We start from the raw sequence: 12,633 nt of genomic DNA, 5'->3' as shown, positions 1-12,633 counted from the left end.
TAGTGGTTGTAAAAACACAGTCTTCACTGTGAAAGTGAACTCCGTTAATAATCTAAATATTCCATTACCGGTAATCCCTTTCACAATTTGTCAAGGTTTTTCTTAAAACAGGAAATACATCCAATTATATAGATATTAAAAGGTACTGTAGGCAAACTTGAACTAAGTTAAACGTAAATTCCCAAGCTGTACTCACACCAATATGAGGTAAACAGGGGACAAGAACTTAAAGGCTCCTAAAAGAAATGTGGACAAGAGGGTGGGACTCCAAACAGAGGGAATTCAATAGGTGTCCTGGCATTTTCTCCTTTGCTAGCAATTTTTTTTCATGGTGCAAAATGCACTTGAATCTTCGAGTCAACTTATGAGTTGCTCGGTTAAGTTTTCATTTCAGAAGTTCCCAGCATATAATCAAGCCCTTCATCTCCCTTAAACAGAAATATTTTGACAGTACCTGATTGCGGAGTCTCATCACAATATAATTAAGCACTTTTCCAAAGCTAGTACCAATTTTCACAATGTCAGCATCTGAGTAACCAGAAGGAGGGAGGTTCTGGAGGAGTGCTACCCTGCCGCCGCTCCGCTCTTGCTTTTGCTTCTGAAAAGATAATAAAAATGCATTATTAACATGTAATAACTTAATGGATGAATTTTCATTTCAAAACAAACTAAGTAATGCAAAGGACTCTCTAAATTAATAGTCTCTCAAAGATTTTATAAAGGTTTTTAACCGCAAGATATCTCTAAATGCCAAACATTTGGCATTTAATTACATGGACTCAATTTCTCAGTTGAAGCAATCAATAGGTCAGGTCATAAAATTCCAAGTAGGAGTAGCAGACTATTTGGCTGGCCAAGCTCCTGAAGAAGGGCTTATGCCCGAAACTTCGATTCTCCTGCTCCTTGGATGCTGCCTGACCTGCTGCGCTTTTCCAGCAACACATTTTTCAAGCTTGTACCCCGCAACTCCACATTCCAGCATGTCCCCCATACCTCAACCCCATTGTCGAACAGACGTCTGTCCTATCTCAGCCTTGAACGTAGTCAACTACCCCTCACTGCTCACTGAAGAGGAGAATTTCAAAGACTAATGTCCCTCATGGCCACCGTTGCCAATTTGGTTCATCCAATTTACATGATTAAACCATATATGATCATTTCAGTACCATTTTTACAAGTTCCTATTACTTAGAGTCATATTCCGCCTTACAGTTTAGCGCATGTTATAAGCCTTACAAACCACTCCCACCAATGACTTCAGTACTTTGCTGTTTCTCACCTCCACTTGAATTGATCTCATACCTTGATCTCCCAAGCCAAGATTATTTCTCACAACTGCACTGACCTCATTTGTTTTTTAAAAACAAAGCTACCTCATCACCTTTTCCTTTCTTCTTATTCTTATCAGTTGCCCTTAAATATTTGGGTCTCAATCTAGTCATTTTGTAACCATGTCTCTGTTATGTCTTTCACATCATACTCATTTGTGCGTGTGTCAACTCTGTCACCTTGTTACAAATGCTGCATGCATTCAGATCAAGGCCCTTTATTCCACCTTGTCCCTCCAGTAATCTCCACTGCCTCCAGCACGCACAGGATGTCAGTTAGCTGAATCTGCTAACTGTATGAGAAATACTAGCGGTGGCTTGAGAACTCAAGTTGTTGCTGCCACAATATCAATGTGTGTTTTAAAAACAAACAGCAGGACTACTCAAATATTGGTATAACAGGCCATGATAGTCTATCCATAAAGAGAGTTCAAGACTTAGGTCACTATCTTTAATAAAGCATGATCCATTTTTCCCTTCCAATTGCTGATATCAGTAACTTCCCCATTATGCCAATCTTAAGGATTTGGAACTCTTCCTTTGAATCCCGGATACCAGTTGCATGAGACTTTTAGATGCTCAGGTGCCAGATAATGAGGACTTTACCATATTTTCCATGCCTCTGGACACATCCTTATGTTTGTATGCTCTATTCCTTCCCATCAGACTCTTATTGTCACACACTAATGCACTGTCAGTACTCATTCCAAATCTCCATTAACCACTTAATTTAAAGCCCGCTCAACAGCCTCAATTATACCATGGGCCAGGGTAGTGGACCTTAGTAAAGGCTATCTCAATAATACAGCTCCCACTTTCACTAGTGTCAATGCCACATGAATTGAAAGCCACTTCTACCACATCTATCCCCAAGCCATACATTCAACTCTCTACACCTGATATCATTTTGATCATGGGGCTCGGGTCATAATTCAAAATTAGCTTAATGGTTTTGCTCTAACTTTCAGTCTCAATTGCTCATAATCCCTCAACAGGACCTCTTTCTCCATCCTATTGGTATTTATCTGGACCACCATTGGATACTTCACCTCCCACTTTAAATCCCTCACTGGTTCCAAGAAATGCCCTGAACCATGGCACTAAGCATGCAGAGCATTTGGGAATCTCACATTTCCCTGTGGTTAGCAGGACCTCCACCTCAACTATATTGCCATCTATTGCAGGTGCATTTCTTTATCCTAACCCCAAAGGGGCGGCATGGTGGCTCAGTGGTTAGCACTCCTGCCTCACAGCATCAGGGCCCCAGGTTCGATTCCAGCCTCGGTCAACTCTGTCCGTGTGGAGTTTGCACATTCTCCCCATGTCTGCAAAGGTTTCCTCTAGGTGCTGCAGTTTCTTCCCACAAGCCAAAGATGTACAGTTTAGGCGAATTGGCCATGCTGAATTGTCCATAGTGTTCAGGGACCTTTAGGCTAAGTGCATTAGTCAGTGGTAAATATAGGATAGGGGAATGGGTCTAGGTGGGTTACTCTTTGGAAGGTCAGTGTGAACTTGTTGGGCCGAAGGGCCTGTTTCCACACTGTAGGGATTCTAATTCTAATTTGAACTGAATAGTAATTTCGGTCTTATAAGCTTGCTCATCTTGCCTGTAGCTTTTGCTGTCGTTCACCTTATGGGACAAGTGCATGAACTAAGAATCCTTCACCTTGATTGCAATCTCACAATCCTGAAGCATCCAATCTAACTGGTGTGCGCTAACAGATCAAGAATTGGATTTCCTTTGCCTTTGTGGCAAACAGCTGAAAAGAGCTTTTAACTTGCTAGGCAATCCCAGGGAAGAATGAGAGAATGCAACAAAGTCAAACGAAGTAGGGAGGTATCAAATTTCAAATGTAATTTAACAGACAATTGCAAGAATTTATAAAGGTTTCACCTTCAGTGTACTGTGACACAAAAGTTTTTTGTTTCATTAATTAATTTAATCATCGTCATCTGAGCAATGGGAAGAATCAGTATCAGTGCACAAAGGGCATTAAAAATAGAACTGAACATACAACTTTATTGATATAGTGGCAGAAAAATGCAGTGGTCAAACATTTCTGAAATATTAATGAACCAATGATTGAGTCTGATTACCTTCAAATCGATTTCCTTGTATTTGTGAGACATTCCCACTCGAACCCTTTTGCCATAAAGGATGGCTGGCTTCATACTGTAAAAGGCAACTGCTGTTTGTGCTTGCGCATTGGTCGCCATTTCCACAAATCCCTAGATTTTGGTTTTAAAGACAAAATTCAAAGTAATGCTTACAATGAAAATAAATGTACTGTCAGAACAATCCTATACTAGAGAATAAATATGACCAGAAATTAATGAAATCCACAAAAGACAATTTTCATTTCTGAATTTTGCAATTTTATTGATAATAAGCAAATTAATTGGATATGCATCTTTTAAGTTTCAGCTTTCATACACCTTTGAGAAGCAAAGTTATCACCAATCCCCAACTATACGCATCATTAGACTAAACGTGGTTCGCTAACTTCTCTTCACAGAGAAGACAAATTTATTCTACTCACCTCACTCTTGGTATTTAAAAGCAAGTATTTTGTAATAATTCCAAAAGGTTGTGCGAGTTGCAGGATATCTTTCACTTTGCATTTTCCTTTTGGTAATTCTGTCATGTGAAGCACTCGACCAGGTTCATCCATTTGCTTTGCAAAGGAACATCATAATTGTTTACTTGAAGTACAGAGTATTCCATTGGAAAGAAATATTCAAAATTACTCTTCCCTTTTCCTCAATTCTTAAGCTTACTCAAGAACAATATGCTGCTTCAACTTCACTTGGCTATAGTAGCATTTAATTTCAAGATTATTACAAAGAATGATGTATGTTAAAACTGCATTTCACATCAACTTTTATTTTAAATATTGGCACTTGGTAATAACTGCTAATAGCAGTAAATTCAACTGGGAGAAATCTGGCTTTCACCAACAATATTGAGCAAATTCAATATTAGAGACCAGGGTACTTCTGCACTGGTAATGTTACATTTCTCAAAAAACAAACTAGCCACATGCTGGAAGTCCAACCCAATTTCCCCAAGCAGCAATTATTCACTTCCTCCATGCAACTGGAACTCAAAAAGTTTTAGAGACTAAGAATGTGAACTACCTCAATTTGTATATATACCAATAGCCTGCTGAATTTTGACTTTTCAGGTGGATCATGAACAAAATAATAACAGTAGATCTCTTAGTGATAGGCTTATCTAAAATATTATCAAATTTAAAAAAAGATATTTTTTTCTTGGTTTCACTAACTTACAAATCTGCAGCTTAGTTACTTGGCTACATCTATTCCTTTTGCCAATACAAAAGATGAACAAGGCCATTAAAAAAACACCATTGCCATATTCATGAGGTAGAATTGAAAAGGAGCGAAGTCATATTAAATTTGCGAAGAACCCAGTATAGGCTGCATTTGTAAAGTACAATCTGGGTCTCCAAATTATTTAAATAAAAGGACAGACTGGACATGAAAACGTTCAAAAGATTTATTACAATAATATCATAATGAAGAGGGTTTTTTTATTCAAAACAAATGAACATTATGGGGCTCTTTTCTCTGAAAGAAAGTCTGAGGCAGACAGGATAGAGATCATTGATTATGATATTTAAGATTACGAGATGGATGAAGAAGGTAGACACTGTGACTTTCCTACTTCCAAGAGGCCAAACTGGAGGCTATAAATATGGAAGAGTTACTGATAATTCCCATGGAACACTTAGGAGATTTCTTTTCCTCTTTGCAGAGAGCAGAACACACTACCAAAGGAGCAGCTGAGATGCATTGCACATAGAGATGCATTTATGGGTAAGATTGATAAATACAAAGGTGGAAAGCAACAGAAGGTGGTTTTACTTCAGTTAACTGAAATTCAATGGGTGGAGGTTCAATGTAGCATTAACATTGCTGTAATTCCATTTGTTCAACAGCTGCAAAAAGTATATACCCAAAATACCACACCAAAAATCATGCTTTATCATGATTTCCACAACTGCTGAGTATTCAGTTAAGGGTGCAAGTGAGAAGTTTTATTTAAGGCAAAATAGCTTCATTATTTACAGCATACATCACTTAAATAAAGTGTGAACACTGCACGATGTTTCTATTGCTTAGTGTGTGTTTTTTCATGAATTACATGGAGCTCGTGATCAATCAGCACTCTCCTGGTCCCATAGGTGCCGATTAATAAAAAGTTTGCTCTACTACGCAACCATAAGCTACACAGTTATTTCTGTGGGTTTTAGCTAGAATATGGCAGGAAATCTCATGAAAGAGCTTGCTCATCTAAGAGATTTTCTCAAAAAAAAGATAAAACCGTTAATATCTCATCTAGGATCAATGCAACACAATACATTTAAAGTCATTATTTTTGCTTATATTGCCCACTGCATTACTGCCCATTGCATTACTGCCCACTAATGTATTACTTTCATTTTTAAAATTAAGAATGTGTTTCACATCTTTTCCAATTCTGATTTAAATTTCAATGCATTAGCTGATCCAAAACTAAAGGAACAATTTCACCCAACCTAAATCACCTAGGACCAATGGAATTTTTAATATCTCTGATATTATTCGTGCTGTAATAAAGTAAAAACTGACCATGTTTCGTTTGTTCTGCATTTGACCTTTGCGGTTTCCTGAAAAAAAACATACCATGAGCTCTGAATAATACGCAATTACTTCTATTTACAAAGGTAACAATAATTTATATTTAACTTTAATTTTCTAATGGGATAGTTCGCACCTCCAAATTTCAAACAACACTGTATAACACAGTTCAGATATTAAAACCAGGTATTCTAATCTCAATAAGAGGGCACTAGTAACCTCCACCATGCTCTACTAAAGCCAGAAGTCACACGACATCAGGTCATAGTCCAACAGGTTTACTTAAAATCACAAGCTTTTGAAGTACTGCCCCTTTGTCAGGTGAGGTGAGCAGCACTCAAAAGTCTGTCATTTAAATAAATGAGTTGAACTATAACCTGGTGCTGTTGACTTCTGACTTTTTTCAACCACCACCCCATCCAACACAGACTTCTCCACATCATGCTTTAAACAACATCGGTCCTTTCGCCTTTACTTTCTCACAGTTCAAGGCCCAGATGCTCTTTCTAAAATATAAAAAAAAGTGATTTAACAATACATCTTTAAATTTCAAATATTCATTGAAGCTTGAGGTAAAGGACCACATCTTTAAATTGGCACTCTACAGCCTTCTGGACACAACAGTGAATTCAATAACTTTTGACCATAATCGCTGCACTTTTCTTCCATGTTTTATTGGTGGTGGTTTCTTTCTTTACCATATTTTCAAAAATACAGCAATTCACACCCTATTACGACATATTTGATTCTTTGATAGCTCCATTCTTTTTGCTTGCTGTATTATTGGATCTTTTGCTGTTTAATCTCACTACATTATGAATGACAAGTCATCAAACATTGACAGTTTTTCTGATTTTTAAAGCAATTTTACTATTATTCATGACAATCAGGCAGCTTCTTCTTGAGGCTTTCCCCTCTAGCTAGTTCACGTTCTTTAACTTAAGTTGAAAATCTTTTTATTAAGAACGTTGATCTCAATGAGGAGCCTTCAAGCTAATCCACATCTAACAACCTGCTCTGAAAAACTGTGGTCATATTTTAACAGTGACTAATTCTACCACAACAACTTAGACAATCCACAACATTTTAAAAGGTTTATGTGCCTCGTGTCCTCAAAAGAAAAATCCACATCTTCAAAAACTAATCAATTCTTCCTTGGGTCATACCCCATAAAATAGAGTTCATTGAAGTTTGTGTATTAATATTTGAAATACACTGTTTATAGACTAACAGGGCAACATGTTACCTCTGCCAATGACAATTGCAGATATAATAATTCAGCTACTGAATGGACAACAAGCAAAGGTGCATTTATGGTTAACAATCTCATGATAATAGAGGGGGAATGATTGCCTTGAGTAGCCCCCAATGCCAAGTTAAGTCTTCAAAAGTCATCATGATTTCCTGTTTGGCAGGAAATGGGTAATGATCAAATTCTGGTAAAACACAAATTTGAGTCCCAAATTTAGAGTGAAATCAATTCATTTTTGATTTTATAACACACTCAAAAAAAGAACCACAACAAATCAAAGAGGCTTCTTCAGCTTTTTCTTTTACAAGGGTAAAACTTTACGCACTAACACTACCTACTACCAGGAAATCAATAACACTCACTTATACTAGCCAGGTTCAGCAGGATCATTCCAATAACATTTACCTAAGACTCCCATATGTTTCTAAATGCATTTTTATAAAGATAACCACCTTAGGGCACAAAGACCCAGTTCAAGTCCCACCTGTTCCATAACTTAACATGTTGAATAAAAATCTCTCAAAAGGTGATTCAACCTTCAGTATTTAGTAGAATAAAGAAAGGCTGATAAAATTATATGACTTTCAAACATAGAACATAGAAAAGTACGGCACAAAACAGGCCCTTTGGCCCACGATGTTGTGCCGAGGTTTAATCCTAATGTAAAAAATAACTTAACCTACGCACCCCTCAACTTTCCGCTCTCCATGTGCCTGCCCAGCAGTCACTTAAATGTCCCTAATGACTCTGCTTCCACCACTACCATTGGCAACGCATTCCATGCATTCACAATGAACATTGTGGAAAATGCAAATATATCTATTATTTACTATACATAATAAAAAGCTACAAATCCAAATAATACCAAAACATTGGCACAAAATCAACTTTATCAGTAACTTTTGCTAATCTTGTGGCTGTTCAAAGTGGAAATTCAGTAATGATGTGACCCAACTTGAAGCCCAATTTCTACTGATACTGATCTGGGTAATGGAATCTTCACTATATATTCACATTTAATGTGTGATTAAAAAAAATGTTTCACTGTAAACCTAAGAATTTCAAAATTAATGATGTATGTAGCTTTTTTAAAGAATTAATTTTGTGAAGAAAAGAAAATGCCCAGGGAGGTATTCAAACCTAATCTGTGATAGTCGTCACCACCAGATCAACCTTTATGCACATAATGGCAGACTATTCACTGTTACTGGGGACTTGATATCTGTACGTTTGCACGTAAAACAGTTATAGAACTGTAAGCAAGGGAATGAGCATACACAAGAAAAAAATTCTTATTTATCTGCGTAATCAGCACACAAAATCATTTTATCCCAACCTCCGTGAGGGTCCATTGCATCCAGTTGTCTGATAGCTGCAAGGAGTGCAGAAGCAGCATCCGGTGCAATATTGGTCTGTTGTGCAGATGGATTGCTCCTAAATGCAAACCACATGAAGATCAGCATTAATATGCAAGTAGGTTCAATTTAACAATCAATTGATGCAACTAACTCTTGAGTAACTAATGGCAAAGTTATAGGAAATTAAACTTAAAAGGATGAATGCAGAATAATGCGCAAAGCAACAAGATCAGAACTCAGTTATATGTCAGAAGATCTTAAATTTGCACTTAGATTGTTTTGTGTATAATTAAACTTACTGTTAATCTGATTTTTAAAACTAGTATACAAGCTTCATACCGAGGAACAACCTAATAATAGAACTTTAAAAACAAGGAGAGAGAAAGTTACTATCTGGAGGGAAGAGACCATTAATAGCAGATAGCCATGAAGAGATCCAAAAGAGAATTAAGAAGAAACATCTTCACCACAGTGTGGAGAGAAACTATAATATCAATACGAAGGATGAAGCAAATAGTGTTCAGGGATTTCAGGAGAGGCTAGCCAAGCTTGCAGAGAAATACAGTAGAGTACTACATGGCAAGATTAAATGAGCGTAGACAGGAGGGGCCTACGTTCACCACTAATCTTTCCTGCTGCTGTCCGGATCTCTGAGATCCACACGTGACAGCAACTTCCAGAACTGGAAGCATGCTATTCCACATATGAAGACCCACCATGAACCTGCACAGCTGAAACAGAATATTTGAGGAAGTTCAGGTGGAGCATAAATACTGGCATGGACTGGTTAAGCCAAATGGGCTGTTTCTGTGCTGTATGTTCCATGTAGGTAACCAGCACGATGTTGAGAAGAACTTCTAAATGTTGCTGTATTTTGGTACTTTTGAGTGAAACATGCTTTTGTGATAAAGAAAAAACAATAGACACTCTTGCATTCCAATAATACTTCATGGAATGAGCTCTTCACACACCACCCAGATTGGCAATCATAGAAAGCAGTCTGAACTACCTTGTGGATGGTACATCTTCTGGAACCCATTGCGGGTAACTGGAAATAAAAATAAGAATTTGTTAGGCATACAATACCAATCATTTATTTCCCTCTACAACCCCATCGCTCCAACTACCGTGACACTGAATAAAATGCAGTGAAAGCAATATAACACGGAGATTGGAATCCAAGAAGCAAGACTGCATTATGGCTGCATAATCAAAATCACTTGCTGATAATCTCATATAGCAGAGGTTTTCTTCCAATTATTCATTACAGTACTCATGGAACAGAGGAAGTTACAGTCAATGCAAGCCAGAAAAAGAAATGTGAAGTGCTTTCTGCAAGCGACTATTAGCTGCCTCTATATCCTGAGAATGAGTGAGACTTTTTGAAGCAAAGGCATTATAAAATTTTGCATATAAAACAAATTAGTGCCTTTGGTACACCAAAGGGAATAGGGATTTACATACCAGTCAGTCTTACATTGGTGGTGGGCAAATTAGTGGAGAGGAATCTGAGAGACAGGATGTTTGATTATTTGAAAAAGCATAGTTTGATCCGACATAGCATGGTTTTGAGAGGGGCAGGTCATGCCTCACAAACCTTAGTGAATTCTTTGAGGATGTGACAAAATGCATCGATGAAGGTACAGCAACAGTCGTGGTGTATGTGGATTTTAGCAAGGTGTTTGATAAGGCTACCCATCGTAGACTCATTCAGAAAGTAAGGAGACATGGGTTACAGGGAAACTTGGCTGTCTGGATACAGAACTGGCTGGCCCATAGAAGGCAGAGGTTGGCAGTAGATGGGATCGGTGACCAGTAGTGTTCCACAGGGATCTGTTCTGGGACCTCTGCTCTTTGTAATTTTTATAAATGACTTGGGGATGATGAAGTGGAAGTGTGGCTTATTAAGTTTGCCGATGACATGAGGGTGGTGGAGTCGTGGATAGTGCAGAGGGCTGTTGTAGGTTGCAATAGGACATTATTAGGTTGCAGAGCTGAGCTGATAAGTGGCAGATGGAGTTCAACCTGGGAAAGTGTGAAGTGATTCATTTTGTAAGATCAAATTTTAATGCAGAATACAGGGTTAAAGGCAGGATTCTTGGCAATGTGGAGGAACAGAGGGATCCTGGGTTCACATCAATAGATCCTTCAAAGCTGCCACCCAAACTCATAGGGTTGTTAAAGTGGAATATGGTGCAATGGTTCTCATTAGCAGGAAATGTGTTGCTGGAAAAGCGCAGCAGGTCAGGCAGCATCCAGGGAACAGGAGAATCGACGTTTCGGGCATAAGCCCTTCTGCAGGCTTATGCCCGAAACGTCGATTCTCCTGTTCCCTGGATGCTGCCTGACCTGCTGCGCTTTTCCAGCAACACATTTCCAGCTCTGATCTCCAGCATCTGCAGACCTCACTTTCTTCTCATTAGCAGGAGGATTGCATTTAAGAGCCACAAGGTTATGTTGCAGCTCTATAAAGTCCTGGTTAGACCACACTTGGAATATTGTGTTCAGTTCTGGTCGCCTCATTATAGCAAAGATACAAAAGCTTTATAGAGGTCGCAGAGGAGATCTACCAGGATGCTGCCTGGACCGGAGGTCATGTCTTATGAAAAAAGGTTGAGAGAGCTAGGGTTTTTCTCAGTGGAGCAAAGGGTTTTTCTCAGTGGAGCAAAGGAAGAAAGGTGATTTGATAGTGGCGTACAAGATGATGAGAAGCATAGATAGAGTGGATAGCCAGAGACTTTTTCCCATTTGGAAATGTCTATCACACGTGGGCATAATTTTAAGGTGATTGGAAGAAGGTTTAGGGGAGATGTCAGAGATACGTTCTTTAAACAGTAAATGGTGTGTGCGTGGAATTCACTGTCAGCAGTGATAGTAGAGTCAGAGACATTAGGGACATTGATGTGACTCTTGCATAGGCACAAGGAATATAGTATAATGAAGGGTATGTATATTAGTTTGATCTTAGAGAAGGATAAAAAGGCACAACAATGAGGGCTGAAGGTCCTGTACCGTGTTGTACTGTTCTATGTTCTACCATGGAGAAAATATAGATGGTCAGGAAGAAAGAAAGGAGCTGATTTCCTTCATACACAAAATGCTGATGGGTTTTGCACATTTTTTGTAAAAATTTGGCAGACAGCGAGAGAAGCCATTTTGGAGTTCTTAAGTGTCACTGGACCCAAAAGGTTAACTCTGATTTCTCTCCACAGATGCTACCAGACCTGCTGAGCTTTTTCAGCAATTTCTGTTTCTGAAACCTTTTATGAGGCCTGATGGTTTCAACGATGGATACTCATCACACAGCAAAATAAAAAAAAGTTATACAGTGCTTATACAAGTAACGTCACTTGTATTACAACTATAATTGCCCAGTCAGAACTGCAGCCAGATAGATTAGTGAAAAGAGTAATGTATGCTGTACTCCAATTTTAAAACTGCTTCTGCTCTATCGCCCAAATCACCAAATTAAAAAAGATTTTCATTCGCTGATCCATGAGAACTTTTTGGTAGCCAGTGGACTCCCATGCCATAAGCAAGTTTCTTACATACTGATCTGCATTATAGCACTGTATATAAGGTATCATTTTGAAACTGAATGTGACTTAACCACCAGTTGTTCTATTTGGAGCAAATTCTAGTAACGTTACCATCATCCCACGTTAACAGCCTCATCGATATCACCGTGACATTCAACGTAAAACCATCACTGGAGCCTCCACTACCAACATCTTGAGGGATTACAATGATTCGGACTAGTCAAATAAGTTACCTAAGCGTATGTATATATGAGACTACAAAGGTAAGCTGGAAATCTTGCAGTGAATTAACTCACTTCCAGACTCCCCAAAGCCTGTCCATCACCTACAAGGCCCAAGTCAGGAGTTGCCTGGATGAGTGCAACTCCAACAACATTCAACAAAACTTTCCACTATCCAGGACAAACGGCCTGTTTAACTGGCTAAAACACAGACTTACTCCACCGCTGACATTCAATAGCAGATGTGTGTACCATCTGCAGAACACATGCAGAAATTCACCAAGGTTCCCT

At 38.5% G+C, this 12,633-nt stretch overlaps 1 protein-coding gene across 3 annotated transcripts in view; it reads right to left on the bottom strand.

Annotated features, from left to right (window-relative positions):
* The window catches only part of LOC122556833 (matrin-3-like), a 54,716-nt gene that overhangs the window by 22,703 nt on the left and 19,380 nt on the right, over nt 1–12,633 (bottom strand). For all 3 annotated transcript variants that reach the window (XM_043704065.1, XM_043704063.1, XM_043704064.1), the window contains exons 4-9: nt 9,592–9,630; nt 8,561–8,658; nt 5,964–6,001; nt 3,869–4,003; nt 3,426–3,557; nt 455–598 (exon numbers count right to left, since the gene is read on the bottom strand). In XM_043704065.1, the coding sequence (XP_043560000.1) occupies nt 455–598; nt 3,426–3,557; nt 3,869–4,003; nt 5,964–6,001; nt 8,561–8,658; nt 9,592–9,630 (586 nt within the window). The remainder of the gene's footprint in view (nt 1–454; nt 599–3,425; nt 3,558–3,868; nt 4,004–5,963; nt 6,002–8,560; nt 8,659–9,591; nt 9,631–12,633) is intronic.

This window comes from Chiloscyllium plagiosum, chromosome 14 (assembly GCF_004010195.1).
Source record: "Chiloscyllium plagiosum isolate BGI_BamShark_2017 chromosome 14, ASM401019v2, whole genome shotgun sequence".
In the NCBI taxonomy this organism is placed as follows: Eukaryota; Metazoa; Chordata; class Chondrichthyes; order Orectolobiformes; family Hemiscylliidae; genus Chiloscyllium; species Chiloscyllium plagiosum.
The sequence above is the reverse complement of the archived record's forward strand: the minus strand, read 5'-3'. Positions and strand labels throughout refer to the sequence as shown.